This window comes from Leucopleurus acutus (genome assembly GCF_964270905.1).
Source record: "Leucopleurus acutus genome assembly, chromosome: 5".
NCBI classification, from domain to species: domain Eukaryota; kingdom Metazoa; phylum Chordata; class Mammalia; order Artiodactyla; family Delphinidae; genus Leucopleurus; species Leucopleurus acutus.
The window spans coordinates 115,665,091-115,680,319 of NC_139147.1; the positions used below are offsets into that span (position 1 = coordinate 115,665,091).

General features: G+C 44.1%; 1 protein-coding gene across 1 annotated transcript in view; it reads right to left on the minus strand.

The window, feature by feature from the left end:
- The window catches only part of GYG1 (glycogenin 1), a gene marked incomplete at its 5' end in the record, with an annotated part of 37,815 nt that extends 23,651 nt beyond the window's left edge, over window positions 1-14,164 (minus strand). Inside the window, 6 exon segments of the mRNA XM_082839937.1 lie at window positions 8,888-9,050; window positions 9,349-9,523; window positions 11,355-11,490; window positions 13,978-13,996; window positions 13,998-14,062; window positions 14,065-14,164. Coding sequence (XP_082696063.1) covers window positions 8,888-9,050; window positions 9,349-9,523; window positions 11,355-11,490; window positions 13,978-13,996; window positions 13,998-14,062; window positions 14,065-14,164 — 658 coding nt within the window.
- Window positions 14,165-15,229: the final 1,065 nt, after the last annotated feature.

Genomic DNA, 15,229 nt, shown 5'->3' on the forward strand with positions numbered 1-15,229 from the left:
ACATAAGCTTCCGTGTCTTCATTTCTAAAATGAGGAATTTATCAGCTGCTGTCTCTACTTATTCAGGGGAATGAATTTTAAGTAATTAATCTGTAATAAATCCAGTGTAATAGAGATTTTCCTGTATCCCGTATCATTCTCTGATACATTTTCGTGACTGCTGCAGTGTGGGGTAATTGCGAGAGAAGGGACAAAACGACACTCACATAACCCAGCCACAGCATCAAGAAAGACTGTCTGGTCCAGACCTGGCTCTGCCACCAGCTCAGGGATACTGGGCAAGTGGCTGTCCTAACTGTATCAACACTGGGTGTCCAGTAGTAGCTATACAGCAGGCCTTCAATAGATATCTGTTGAATTAACATATTAATAAGTAAATGAATGACTACTTCACAGAACTGTTGAGGAATAAATGAAGAAGTAAAATGACCAGCCTAAGAGCCTATAACACTTTAGTCCTTCCCACCATCTCTATTTCTCACAAGGTTCATGATCTCTTCTGGTTACAAGGCTAGAAAGAAACAGATGGCTTAAAAAAAAAAAATACTCAAGGGTACAATGAGATAAAAATAGCTCTTAACATAAAACTTGTGTGTACTCATTTATTTTGCTACTACATGTTATGACTTTTGCTTTTCATCTTTACTTATTCAAGATACTACCCAAACTATCAATTAAACGACAGAAATGCAAGAGAAGAGAGTAATTTTCAAAGCAACTGATAAAACAGTTTAAGGGCCACAAGCAGTCTAGTGTGTGGGCGGCTGGAAAAGCTTACCACGAGCACCTGTCAGAGTGGAACCTATCAAGTCAGGGAACGAGGTGAGACACACCTGAATGTCTGCACTCATTTGGTTTGAACAAGACAAGTACTATCTGGGAATACCTCTCTCCTTCATTCCTTTTTTGGGCAGGTCCAGCTTGAATCCAAACTAATTGCAAAGATTAGGGAAGGTAGCACTGGGGTCAATTTTACACTTTAATAGATAGCACCGCCAAATATTTTCTGTTAAAAATTATTTTAAAACTTTACTGTAGGGCTTCCCTGGTGGTGCAGTGGTTGAGAGTCCGCCTGCTGATGCAGGGAACACGGGTTCGTGCCCCGGTCCGGGAAGATCCCAGTGCCGTGGAGTGGCTGGGCCCATGAGCCACGGCCGCTGAGCCTGCACATCCGGAGCCTGTGCTCCGCAACGGGAGAGGCCACAACAGTGAGAGGCCCGCGTACCAAAAACAAAAAAAAAAAAAAAAAAAAAAAAAATCACTTTACTGTACTCTCCTGGTTTATTATATTTCCAAGCACAGGAAAAAAATGTTCAGTTTAAGGGTCTCAGTGACCACTTAAATTAGAATATGTAACACACAGTTTTAATGACCTCACAGAGGATCTTAGATTCTGCTGAAAGAAAACCATAACTAATATTCTATCACCAATTTACTGTCCTATTTTTTTTGAAAACTCAACTACAGACCAAAATTTCATTATTCCAGAAAAAAAAAGTTTCGAGTATTTAGGTTACACTAATGAATTCCAAGATTTTTAAAAAATGGTTACTTCAAGTTGGAAAATATGAATTCCTCTTTACTTAGGTTTTTAAAACTAACATATGCAAATGAAATTTAATAGACAGCAATTTTCAAGCACTAAACTCTTCAACTGTACAGGCACCTGTAATTTAGGATACCTCGGAGTCACGGGGCGAAAGGAAATAAATCTCAACTCGCATCCAGACTGATTTCGTCAAATGAAGAATCAAGGGCATCAGCTTTGTTGCACATGAGTACGTGGAGGCAAGACTGCTGACTAGTACCTACGAAACCTTGACCTCTTGCCTTCTCACTGCTAAATCCTGAAGTTGACCTTATCTTGTCACAGTCTATACAATGTTAGTGTATATATTTCCCAATAGCTATTGTACAACTCTTCAGGAAACGTGTAACTTCGGTTATGAAGTAAGTGCCAAGATAGTTTGCAAATATTAACAGTACAGGAAACTTAGACACTTCATTGTGGGAAATTAAATGCCAGCCATAAGTTAGGTATGAAGTCACTAGTTTGAAATTCTAACACTCTAGATATTGAGGAAGAAAGAAGAGATGTCAAGGTACCTAGCACGATCTGCCATGCTAGGATTATTCTCTTGGCCAGAGGCGAGGGTGGGGTGTGATTAGAGCGCTGGTGATGAGAAGCCTGACAAGCCACATTCTTTCACGTTAGAAGGGCTGCAGAAGCAGCTGCAGATACTCAGCCATCAGAGGCCCGGTGGCTCGTCAGTGGACACCAGATCCCATCGGTTCTCAATGCATGTATGCAGGAGATTAAGCAGGACTTGCAAGACATTCAGACTGAGACAGTCATCTGCGAATAGGTTTTCTTTAGTATCAGTCTAAAAATGCTGGGACTTAAGACCCCCTGTTCAGTAAAACTGGGGGGTGGGAGACGGTGGGGAGATACTGTGCATATGAGAAAATGTACGGCAAGGTGAAAGGAAACACCTGAAAGCGCTCATCTCCGTGCCTATCGCATGACATCTACACAAGACAGGGCACTGCATTAAGAGCCTGAAGCAAAGCAAGCAAAGCACCAGAAAAGGGTGTAGCTTACAAAGAAATATTTTATTAAGTGTAAGTCCAACAAGTCTTCATGTCACACAGATATGGATTCAACAGGATAGTAAATCCCTTCAAAGAGGAGCACGCTCCCATGGTACGCAGCGCGCTTTCTTTGATGAGTAGGTAAAGCTTCTCCGGAACACATCAGGCGAAAAAACATTTCATTTAAGAGCCGCTGCTTTATTTTTCAGTTGAATTTAAACACTATATTGAGAATAACCAAAAGTTCCTATCTGCATAGTTGAATTTTCAACTGCTTCAACTAAGCATTTCTACTAACAGAAAAAAATTCCAATCCTTAGCCACCAGGGAGCCAGTACATGGAATACCTTACAGAAGGGCCAGCTGCTGGAAACCCTGCTGCTGAATAACGAACGTGCTAGCAGGCACAGGCTCTCCCAGTTGTTTCAGATTCTGGCTGAAAGAGCAGAAAGTGCTTTCTAGTTAAGCACTTTTCACATGTTCTTGCTTCTTAACAACGAATTCATCAACTCCTCTAGTACCTCTTGGTTCTAGAACAAGGTACACGATCCAGGTTGGTCTCTGCCAGCTAGTTAATTCGTTTTATACTCTGAAATTGTAACCTGGGTAATTGACCACGGCACACTACTGTTGGGTATCCAAACTCTTATCTTGCAACAATAAAATCGAATCCTCCTTAGGCAATTGCAGTCATGTGGATTTTAGGCAGCTGGACCTACTTTAGAATGTGACTCACTGGAGCTGAGAATTTACACGGAATTTCTGGCAGGATTACACTACTTCCTTTACATTTAACGACAGGAGGTGAAAAAAGCCACACGCTGACGCTTCAGCCACAGAAGGAAGGTTAAGACTTAAGGTTAGTGGACTTCCGCTAAAAATACTCCTATCTCCCTTCTGTGCAAAGGTAACTATTTTCATGCGAGCAGCAGAAATAAGGAATACATGTTTTGAACTAACATACCAATATAGCTTTCATTCCTTATACGAAAGGAAAGTAGGAGCTTAAAAAAAAGCCAGGAAAGTGAAGAAGTTACATTTGGCCGTAACCACAGTGATCACTCAACACCTTATTTCTTAAGGTTGCTTAAAGTAAGAAGGCGTTTCTTGTCGGACGCTACCATTCATGACGGTTCAGAAACTCCGGCTCACTGCTTTAGGGCATGTAACGACTTGACATAGAGCAGATTTTCTCACTACTGACATCCTGAGCCAGATAATTCTTTGGTGCAGGGGCTGTCCATGCATTGTACGATGTTTAGCAGCAGCCCTGGCCTCCACTCACGAGATGCCAGTAGAGCCCTCTCCACTCACTTGTGACCACCAACAAAGTCTCCAGACATTGCCAATGTCCCCTGGGGGACCAAATTACCCCAGGTTTAGCACTACTGCCGTAGAGTACAAACTAACCAAACAGTGAAGCAAGACTGAGACTTAAATTTCTTTGTTCTTTTCAATGACATTTCAAAGAGCTGCATATCCCAAATCCTCAAAACATGAAACAGAATTCAATTTCTGGGAACAGCAACAACACAATTTCACGTATAACTAAAAATGTTTTAATTTCCAATCTCTTAATTTCAGCAATCGGACAAACGATTAGATGTACTCTTTTAATTCAAAAAGTTTAGATTTGAAATTTTGATTTTTAACTTTACAACTAGTTAATGGAAATGAGTCCTCATATCTGTACCCAGGGCTGAACCTTGGGTCAACTGAGGATGGCTGTTCCTGCTAGTTTCAAAAGATCTACTCACTTCAAATCTCATATCTGCTCTTGGAGAGGGATGGGAAAGGAAAGAAGCCCCTGGTACCTGGTGTCTGGCTCAGGCCTCTGGCCTACCCCCATGTTCCTCACCTGGGCGTCTGTCACAATGTCAAGTATCTAATAGTGAGTCACTGCTGAGAGGGCATCTCCTTACTGCAAATCCTTCTTCGTAGATACAACTGGGTCTCTTCTTGATTCAAAAGATTCTCAACATTAGTTTTTAAAAGAGCTTATTTTGCATGCTAACCACCAGTATTGTCTTGTTGTGTGTGATTTACTGTTGTTGTTAAAAAAAGTGGCTTAGGGCTTCCCTGGTGGCGCAGTGGTTGAGCGTCCGCCTGCCGATGCAGGGGACACGGGTTCGTGCCCTGGTACAGGAGGATCCCCCATGCTGTGGAGTGGCTGGGCCCGTGAGCCATGGCCGCTTGGCCTGCGCGTCCGGAGCCTGTGCTCCACAACGGGAGAGGCCACAACAGTGAGAGGCCCGGGTACCACACACACACAAAAAAAGTGGCTTATTCACAGTTTCAATTTCATTGCTTGTGATTGGTCTGTTCATATTTTCTATTTCTTCCTGGTTCAGTCTTGGAAGGTTATACCTTTCTAAGAATTTGTCCATTTCTTCCAGGTTGTCCATTTTATTTGCATAGAGTTGCTTGTAGTAGTCTCATAGGATGCTTTGTATTTCTGCAGTGTCCAGTGTAATTTCTCCCTTTTCATTTCTAATTTTATTGATTTCAGTCCTCTCTTTTTCTTGATGAGTCTGGCTAAAGGTTTATCAATTTTGTTTACCTTCGCAAAGAACCAGCTTTTAGTTTTATTGATCTGTGCTATTGTTTTCTTTGTTTCTATTTTATTTATTTCTGCTCTGATCTTTATGATTTTTTTCCTTCTACTGACTCTGAGTTTTGTTTTTTCTTCTTTCTCTAGTTTACTGAGGTGTAAGGTTAGATTGTTTATTTGAGATTTTACTTTTTTCTTGACGTAGGCTTGTATTGCTATGTACTTCCCTCTTAGAACTGCTTTCGTTGCATCCCATAGGTTTTGGATCATCATGTGTTCGTAGCAATTTGTCTCTAGGTATTTTCTGATTTCCTCTTTGATTTTTTTCAGTGATCTCTTGGTTATTTAGTAACGTATTGCTAAATAAGATATAAGCTTCCAAGACAGAACCAGAAAGAGATAAAAAATATGAACAGACCAATCACAAGTAATGAAATTGAAACTGTGATTAAAAATCTTCCAACAAAAGTCCAGGACCAGATGGCTTCACAGGTGAATTCTATCAAATATTTAGAGAAGAGCCAAAACCCATCCTTCTCAAACTCTCCCAAAAAATTGCAGAGAAAGGAACACTCCCAAACTCATTCTATGAGGACACCATCACCCTGATACCAAAACCACACATAAATACTACAAAAAAAGAAAATTAGAGACCAATATCACTGATGAATATAGATGCAAAAATCCTCAACAAAATACTAGCAAACAGAATCCGACAGCACATTAAAAGGATCATACACCATGATCAAGTGGGATTTATCTCAGGGATGCAAGGATTCTTCAACATATGCAAATCAATCAAAGTGATACACCATATTAACAAATTGAAGAATAAAAACCATATGATCACCTCAGTAGATGCAGAAAAAGCTTTTGACAAAATTCAACACCCATGTATGATAAAAACTCTCCAGAAAGTGGGTACAGAGGGAACCTACCTCAACATAATAAAGACCATATATGACAAACCCACAGCAAACATCATTCTCAATGGTGAAAAACTGAAGGCATTTCCTCTAAGATCAGGAACAAGACAAGGATGTCCACTTTCGCCACTATTATTCAACATAGTTTTGGAAGTCCTAGCCATGGCAATCAGAGGAGAAAAAGAAATAAAAGGAATACAAATTGGAAAAGAAGAAGTAAAACTGTCACTGTTTGCAGATGACATGATACTATACATAGAGAATCCTAAAGATGCCACCAGGAAACTACTAGAGCTAATCAATGAATTTGGTAACGTTGCAGGATACAAAATTAATGCACAGAAATCTCTTGCATTCCTATACACTAATGATGAAAAATCTGAAAGAGAAATTATGGAAACACTCCCATTTACCATTACAACAAAAAAGAATAAAATACCTAGGAATAAACCTACCTAGGGAGACAAAAGACCTGTATGCAGAAAACTATAAGACACTGATGAAAGAAATCAAAGATGACACAAACAGATGGAGAGATATACCATGTTCTTGGAATGGAAGAATCAATATTGTGAAAATGACTATACCACTCAGAGCAATCTACAGATTCAATGCAATCCCTATCAAATTACCAGTGGCACTAGAACTAAAATTTGTATGGAGACACAAAAGACCCTGAATAGCCAAAGCAGTCTTGAGGGAAAAAAACAGAGATGGAGGAATCAGACTCCCTGACTTCAGAGTATACTACAAAGCTACAGTAATCAAGACAATATGGTACTGGCACAAAAACAGAAATGGAACAGGATAGAAAGCCCAGAGATAAACCAATGCACCTATGGTCAACTAATCTATGACAAAGGAGGCAAGAATATACAATGGAGAAAAGACAGTCTCTTCAATAAGTGGTGCTGGGGAAACTGGACAGCTACATGGAAAAGAATGAAATTAGAACACTCCCTAACACCATACACAAAAATAAACTCAAAATGGATTAGAGACCTAAATGTAAGACCAGACACTATAAAATTCTTAGAGAAAAACATAGGAAGAACACTCTTTGACACAAATCACAGCAAGATCTTTTTTGATCCACCTCCTAGAGTAATGGAAATAAAAACAAAAAAAAAACAAATGGGACCTAATGAAACTTGAAAGCTTTTGCAAAGCAAAGGAAACTACAATGAAGACAAAAAGATGACCCTCAGAATGGGAGAAAATATTTGCAAATGAATCAACAGACAAAGGATTAATCATCATAATATATAAACAGCTCATGCAGCTCGATATTAACAAAACAAACAACCCAATCCAAAAATGGGCAGAAGAACTAAATATACATTTCTCCAAAGAAATACAGATGGCCAAGAAGCACAGGAAAAGCTGCTCAACATCACTAATTATTAGAGAAACGCAAATCAAAACTACAATGAGGTATCACCTCACACCAGTTAGAATGGCCATCATCAGAAAATCTACAAACAACGAATGCTGGAGAGGGTGTGGGAAAAAGGGAACCTTCTTGCACTGTTGGTGGGAATGTAAATTGATACAACTACTATGGAGAACAGTATGGAAGTTCCTTAAAAAACCAAAAACAGAATTACCATTTGACCCCTCAATCCCACTACTGGGCATATACCCAGAGAAAACCATAATTCAAAAGACACATTCACCCCAATTTTCATTGCAGCACTATTTACAATAGCCAGGTCATGGAAGCAACCTAAATGCCCATCGACAGACAAATGGATAAAGAAGATGTGGTGTATATATACCATGGAATATTACTCAGCCATAAAAAGGAATGAAATTGGGTCATTTGTAGAGACGTGGATGAATCTAGACTGTCATACAGAGTGAAGTAAGTCAGGAAGAGAAAAACAAATATTGTATATTAACGCATATATGTGGAACCTAGAAAAATGGTACAGATGAACTGGTTTGCAGGGCAGAAATAGAGACACAGATGTAGAGAACAAACATGGACACCAAGGTGGGAAAGTAGCGGGGTGGTGGAGGTGGTGGTGGGATGAATTGGGAGATTGGGATTGACATGTATACACTGATGTGTATAAAATGGATGACTAATAAGGACCTGCTGTATAAAAAATAAATGAAATAAAATTCAAAAATTCAAAGAAAAAGTGGCTTATTATTTTATTATTTTAGAGACTGGCATAAAATAGAAGCATACCTACTAATCAATTTACCCAAAATTCTGCAAAGGATGTGAGGCCCTAAATCACAAATGGATGGTGACTTTGCCAATGTTCTACTCCTTAGCCTTGCAGACCACTCTACCTGATGCACTGCCTTATAGAGAGTGACAATTCGGAGACAAAGATTATTCACATAGTCTTTCTATCTTCTTTTTCGGTGCCTCCCGAAAGAATGAGAGCCTAGGTTTATTCCTCAAATTTCCACGGAGACAATACTGGGTCCTCCTGTTAGCTCTTGTACTTAAGTTTACTCAGGTTTAAAGATAGTTGTTAAACTTTTTGAGCTGTATAATAGTCTTTTGAATTCTTGAATAATTATGGTTCATTTATCATACTCTAATTTAGACATAGGAAGGCCAATGAAAGGCAAGTCTGTAAAACAGCCTATGTACCATGTACCTACAGGAAAAAGATGCATGGGCACACACACAACACACAACACTATTTCCCAGAACGACACAACTTCAAATGCTTGCCACATCTCATGTGTCGCTATCTTCCAGGCACAAGGAACCATAGAGAAGAAGGAACCCAGAGAAGAGCAGCCCCTAGAAGATACTCACAGCTTGTCAGATATAAAGAAAACAGATACATACCATCAAAACTACCTTGCTCAGAAGCAAGGTGCAACAGCTGATTGTACGTTTCAACTGAAGGCTGATAAACAAAGACTCCAGAATTGAAGCAGTCAGGCCACCCTGGGTCTGGTGCCGCCGACAATTCTTCTCTCTCAAAAAGATCATCGATATTTGCTAGGACCTGATTCAAGGGCAATGGGGCAGGAAGAAGGGAAAGCATTTCAGAACTGTTCTGCTGCGGTATACCCTTCTTAAGTTCTCCTTAAGTTATCCAACACAAAAGATGCAGTCTGTTGCTGGTCTTAACTATTCAGATGACAGCTGTGAGGCAGCCTGGTCCTACTCTCCTTCAACACCTGACACTTTTTACAACAGTGGTTTTATCTGAACTTTACTGTCAAGTCTTGACAGCATTCTTCAAATGCCTAACTGGTCTCAGTTACTATATCCATCTTTCCAGCCATCAAAGCCATACTCACCAGGGTATCTGCATCCATGAATACACATTTGGAATACTGTGTAAGTGACCAGCAGTGGAGTTTAGTTAACGTGATGCCCAACTCAGGCCTCTTCATTAAGGTTAGATGAGCAGAATCACCGCTGTCCAAGACATCTACCGTGATGACTTCATCAAAGATAGTCTCTAAAGTTTTCCTGTCGAAAAATAAAATCCAGAAAACAGCTCTCAGCATCTCTTTAGAACAAGTGACCCATTTAACATAAGACGGTGTTCTATTTAGCTTATCAATTACGAGAGAATTTGTTACTTTGGTATACTGCAATCTCTTAAGTATGTCCTGATTTACTTCAGGACAAACTGTGTTCATTTGCATGTGCAGTTAACTTCACTAAAACAGTAAGAACTGCTTACTGTGAGGATGAACCTCGTATCTTAAAACATTATCACGGAAGTTTCCTATGTTTTATTGTACCACTGAATACCAGGCAAATTGTGAAACAGCTTGCAAAAATGTGACTGATGCTTGGTAATACAGCTTTTCAACAGCCTATGCCTTTAACAATAATATTTTATTACAACGGGTTCTTGCTGACCACTGAATACTTTTACAAATGATGCGGAGTTAAGTGCATGTACTATCTGCACCGAAGCCTATAACTAATAATTTTTGCCAAAGCAGTTGACAGAGAACTGCCTGAAACTGTGTCCTAAAAGAAGTTAAATGACTCAATTATTTGGTTTCCATTTTTTTTAGCATCGCATACAACCAGCATTTATTACGTGCTTTGCACTCCTGGCATGAGAGACTCACTTTAGTTGGTGAGGTACAACATGTCTCCCTGCCCCAAATTAACTAAAGATATATTTTAGAAAGCAAGCCTGAGGTGAGGTGAAGTGGGGTGTACTTAGGTAAGACACTAAACTCAGCACAGGAAAAACACGTGATAAAGACAAACCATCGCCGAAAGTTTATAAAAATATCCAGCATGCAGAACAAAACTGGTAATGTATCATCTACCTCCAAAGCTGTGCAAACGTATGTTCTAGTTCACACAGTAAACTTGATCTCTGCAACAAATGGCGGCACCCTTTACCACAGTAAAGGGGGCTTGCTGTCGAAGACTATATCCACCTTCTTACACGATTCTCACTAAATAGACTATAGATTAGGACGTACACAAAGGAGACAGTTTGGGGGGGCATTTTCCTAAATTACCCTTTAGGAATAAGGTTCTTAGCGTGAAAGATATATGTATGTATGTATAATGCCTCTTTTTCAGAGGTCCTTGGCACGGGCTTACATTTTTTGAAAAAAGTCACAGAAAGAGCATTTTCAACCTCTAAAAGGGATAGGAGAATGCAAAAATAAACACAATACAGAGCTGCTAGTGTGCCCAGATATTCTCAAGTAAGTTAGTATTAGGATCAAGGTAGTTCATTCACATACTTCAAAATTGAATTCCAACCAATTAACATGAACTAACCCAATCAAAGAACAGCTTGTGCTCCCTCAGGGTGCTCTCCTAGCAGGACCCCTAACTCTGAGAGCCCTCTGGCAAATATTCTAGTCTATTAAATTGTAAATAAAGATCTTTAGGTTACTAATGTCAATTGGGGTGGAGAAAACTGCTACTTTCTTTCAAAGTCCCGGGAGGTTTCCCCCGTTAGAAGCAGGAACAAAGTAGTCCCTGCTGCATCTGGGGAAAGGCATGCAAGTGAAGCGTGATGACATGAAGGGAACGGCTGGACTGAGTCACTCACTCGGATTACCGCAAGAGGACTTGCCCAAGGGAGAGCCCTACTCCTGGTTGGAATCGGCAAGGGCAAGGGCCAGAACACCAGCTCCCAGAGGGAGCTTGGCTGGAAGATCTCTCCAAGACCCAGGAATCCTTCACTCAGCAACTCTCCTCTTTCTCCACCAGCACGCAAACCCTGGAAAGGGTATGGCCTCAATGCCCACCGATGCCACAAACAGGGGAGAGGGATGTCCGAGCCCCACCAACAGCGGGGCAGCGAGGTCCTCACCTCATGGAGTCCGAGACCTGTGGGGTGACGAGCACGGCCAGCCTCCTGGTGGTCCTGTGCTGTTTCAGAGACGAGCCCAGGACCAGGGCTCCTTTGGCGTAGGCATCGTTTGTGGTCAGTGTCACAAAGGCCTGATCTTAATACAAGGAAAACGAACACACATTCATTACACTATCCTACCTAGAAAACACCACCCCAGGACCCTTTTCAATCAATAATTTGGCAAAATCAGCTCCTCTGAGATCAACTTGCTGTATTAATAAAAGAGCAGCCTCTTGTGGGGGGTCAGGGTGAGAGAGAGAACCCAGTGTCCGCTATAAGAATGGCTCAAGACCATTCTTTAGCAGGCAATCTTTGGCAACCTTCAAGAGGCTGACGAAGCTGTAAAAATTCAATCCAATTTAGAGTCCAGACATGCCAAATTCTCAGACTAAACAGCAGCTTAACACCCAGAGGGTGAACCTCAGGCAGTTAACAGGCAGTGAAGCAGAGATCAAGAAGTGCATTTTCTGTTTCTCCTACAAGGTACCATAGACAGTATTTTCAGCCAAGCACAAATCCAGCCAACGACCTCAACTGAGAGCATCTGAAAGCAGAGGCCATATTCTTCATTCTGATGCTTACATGTCCCACGCCTCAGGCTTTTTCTACTGTTTCCTCAACGTGGAGCAAACACTCCATGGCTATCCAACCACCACTCTAGAGTCACTCTGAGTCTCTCTGAAACATCACCTCCCCCAAGAAGCCTTCCCTCCTTGATGCTTCTATCTAAATGGTGGCCCATCGCTGTTAAATGGATTTAGGGACCACCTCACGAGCTCTAGAAAACCTGCCTCCTTTTCCTTGGAGAAGCAAGCAGTACCCCTACCCTGTATCCTGAGGCACCTCAACAGACTCTCTCTCTCTCACACACACATTCAAAAATCAATCTCCAATCATCATTTAGCTGCCAGGACCAGGGGCAAATGCATGAATTCTCCTTCCTCCTGAACGAGCCCCACCCTCGCAAGGCCACCAGCCCAGCCTTTAGGATTTCTCCAGCCCTTCCCCGGGATGATTCTGGAGCACACTCCCTCTCCAAATGGATTTTAACATTAGCAGGTTGGTGGGCATCCATACATACAGGGTACTTAGGATCAAGCTCTGCCAGGGCTCACTTGGGGCACGGCTGCCCAAGCAGGGAGTTGAGCCATTCTGTCATGAAGTCACTCTGTTTCCGTCTTAGGTTTCCTCATTCTCTCTTTGCCCATTTTCCAAAGTGGAGGCTGGGGGCAGTAGACATTCCATTGAGAAGTGAGAGGAAGTTGTAGGCTGTCAAGTGGGCCAGCACACTCCCCGGCTGCAGATCTGAGGGCCATCTTCACAGGTAGCGTTGAACTCTCCTTTAAGTTGTAGAAAGTCTGGTGTGCCCTCCCCCAGGGTCACTGGCTTCCCAGCTAGTCACGCTAGGAAAGCTCAGAACAGGGCCTCCTGTCCCTTGCCATACCCCTCAACTTGAACTTGTTCCTTCAACCCATCATAAGATGGCAACATTTCAGTCAGCCTGTCCCAAGGACACTTAATCTGGGGCATAATGAATGATGTTTTAACACAAAAACGGTCCTGATACCAGGGGAGCACGGAGAAAAGTTTAGTAAGTAGGGTTCAAGGCTTTCAGGAAGCTAGGATATGGATGATTTCCCAGATGAAGCGGGAAGCAGGACAAATGCTTCGGAACGGAGGCTAGAGCGCCAGACCTCGCAATGGAACAGGGAAGACCAGGGACAACTGGGTAGGAGGTTCAACCTTCCCAGAGACGGCCAAACCCCGGGTTACATCTGCAACCTTTCCGCAGCTCAATGGCTGTAATGATCCCACTGTTCGCCTCAACAGCACAGCAAGGACCAGTTACCTCGGGCCCTCCGGTCTTCGGGGTGCAGATTCGCCGTGCGGCCCGGACACCTTGCAACAAGTGGGCCGGCGCCCTCCCACCACGCCGGGCCCGCTCCCCGGGGGCGCTCGCCGGGCTCCGGCTTCCCGCAACCCAGCCCCAAAGGCCTAAAAATAGGCTCGGCGTGGCGGCCAGCGCCGGAGCTGGCGGCCGAGGAGCCGGGCCGGGGCCACCGGCGTCCCCGCCTCGCAGCTGCCCCTTGCAGGAGTTCCTGCCCGCGGGCGGTGGGGGGCGGCGCCTCGCGACCCCGCCGCGCTCCGGAGCTCGGAACCCGCGCCCCCGGGGAGCCGGCTCCCCACCCCCACGCAGCCGGCCGCAGCTGCTCCGCCTGCCCGCCCGCCCTTCACGGTGCGCGCAGGAGGAAGGGCAAGGAGACGGAAGCAGGAACGGGGGCTTCGGCGGAGGGCCCAGGCGCTGCCTGGCGGACCCCCTCGGCTGCGTCCGCGGGGTCCAGACGGCCGCTCGGGACCCCGGGGCGGCGGGGCAGCGGCTGACGCAAGAAGCGACACGCCCGGCTGCGGCCAGCCTGCAACTTTGCGGCGGTCCTCGTCCTGCTGGGAGCTCCCCCGGGGCGGAGCGGCGGGCGTGGGGGGAGAAGAGAGGCGGCGGGGCTACGAGGGGCCGCGCGGGGCGAAGAGTCCGGCGTCCCGGGGCGGCGGCGGCGGCGGCGGCGGTGGGCGGCGCGGCGCATACCTGTCATGGTGCTGCCGGGGGTGCGGGCGGCTGCCGCAGCCGCAGCCGCAGGTTGGTGGCTCGGAGAAGCCGGGCGCTGGGAGCAAGCGCGGCCGGCGAGGAGGCGCGGCGGGAGCGGAGCGTCCGTCCGGAGCGCTCTTATAGCGGTCGTCACGTGGCCGCGCACGCTCCCCGCGCCCGCCGGCATCCTCCCCGGGAGGCGGCCCCGGGACTGCGGGACCCGGGACCTCACTCAGCCCTTGCACCCCTGAGGCTGGGCTCCAGGTCCATCTCCGCAGACCCTCTGGTCCTGCTTCTGCTCGCGCGGGGCACCTACCTGGACCGCGGGACTCCGTGCACCCCCGAACCGGGGGTTTGGAGGGGGACTTTGGGGCAGAGTGTGGCATCACTGGGACAAACTCCCAAAGAAGCCAAGGGTTAGGGAACCTTCCAAAAAACCCCAGATCACTCTAGTTAGAATAATTCATCTGAACTGCTTGAATTAAACATAAAGTTTAATTCCACTTTCTTCACCTAGAATTCCAAATCAGCCTCTGGAAGCATTTCTTAGTGTTCTCGCAACGGTTTTGTGGCCTTAACCAAAAAAAAGAATAAATCTTCAGTATGTTAGATTCTCGAAGTCCTCTGCATCAATTAGATACTTAAGTGTTTTCATTTAATTCTCACATTAACTCAGTGAAGTAGGTTCTATAATCCTCATTTTACAGATGTGGAAACTGAGGCACAGAAAAGTTAAGTTACTTGTCAATGGTCATATCATGTAAGTGGAGAACATAGGATTTGAACCATGGCAGTTTCCTTACAGAATTGACCTTCTTCGTGCAAGGCCATGATACCTCTGGTACACTGGTGCCCTAAAAGGTTAGTAAATTATGGTAACTGTGGTTGGGTAATACAGTTGTTTAGGGTAATGTGTTTCACAAATCATGAAAAGGTGAATTTGGCATTTTTCTAGGAAGTTGAGAAATAGCTCCCTGATGTGATCACACCCTTCTCTCCCCATCTCTTCTATCCAGCCCAAACACACCAGGAAAGCAGAAGCTAGTACAATTCTCTGCAAACAGTAGTTGCTCAGTAAATGCTGAATGGAAGCCAAACAGGAAGTTGACAGCATCAGTTGAAATAATGAAATAGATGCTTTAGAATAAGTGATTTATTTGTAAAGGTGGTATTGCTATTCTCAAACCATTTATATCACTGTTTCTTCAAGTGTAAGCCTGGACCTCCTACATTAGAATCACTTGGGGCACTT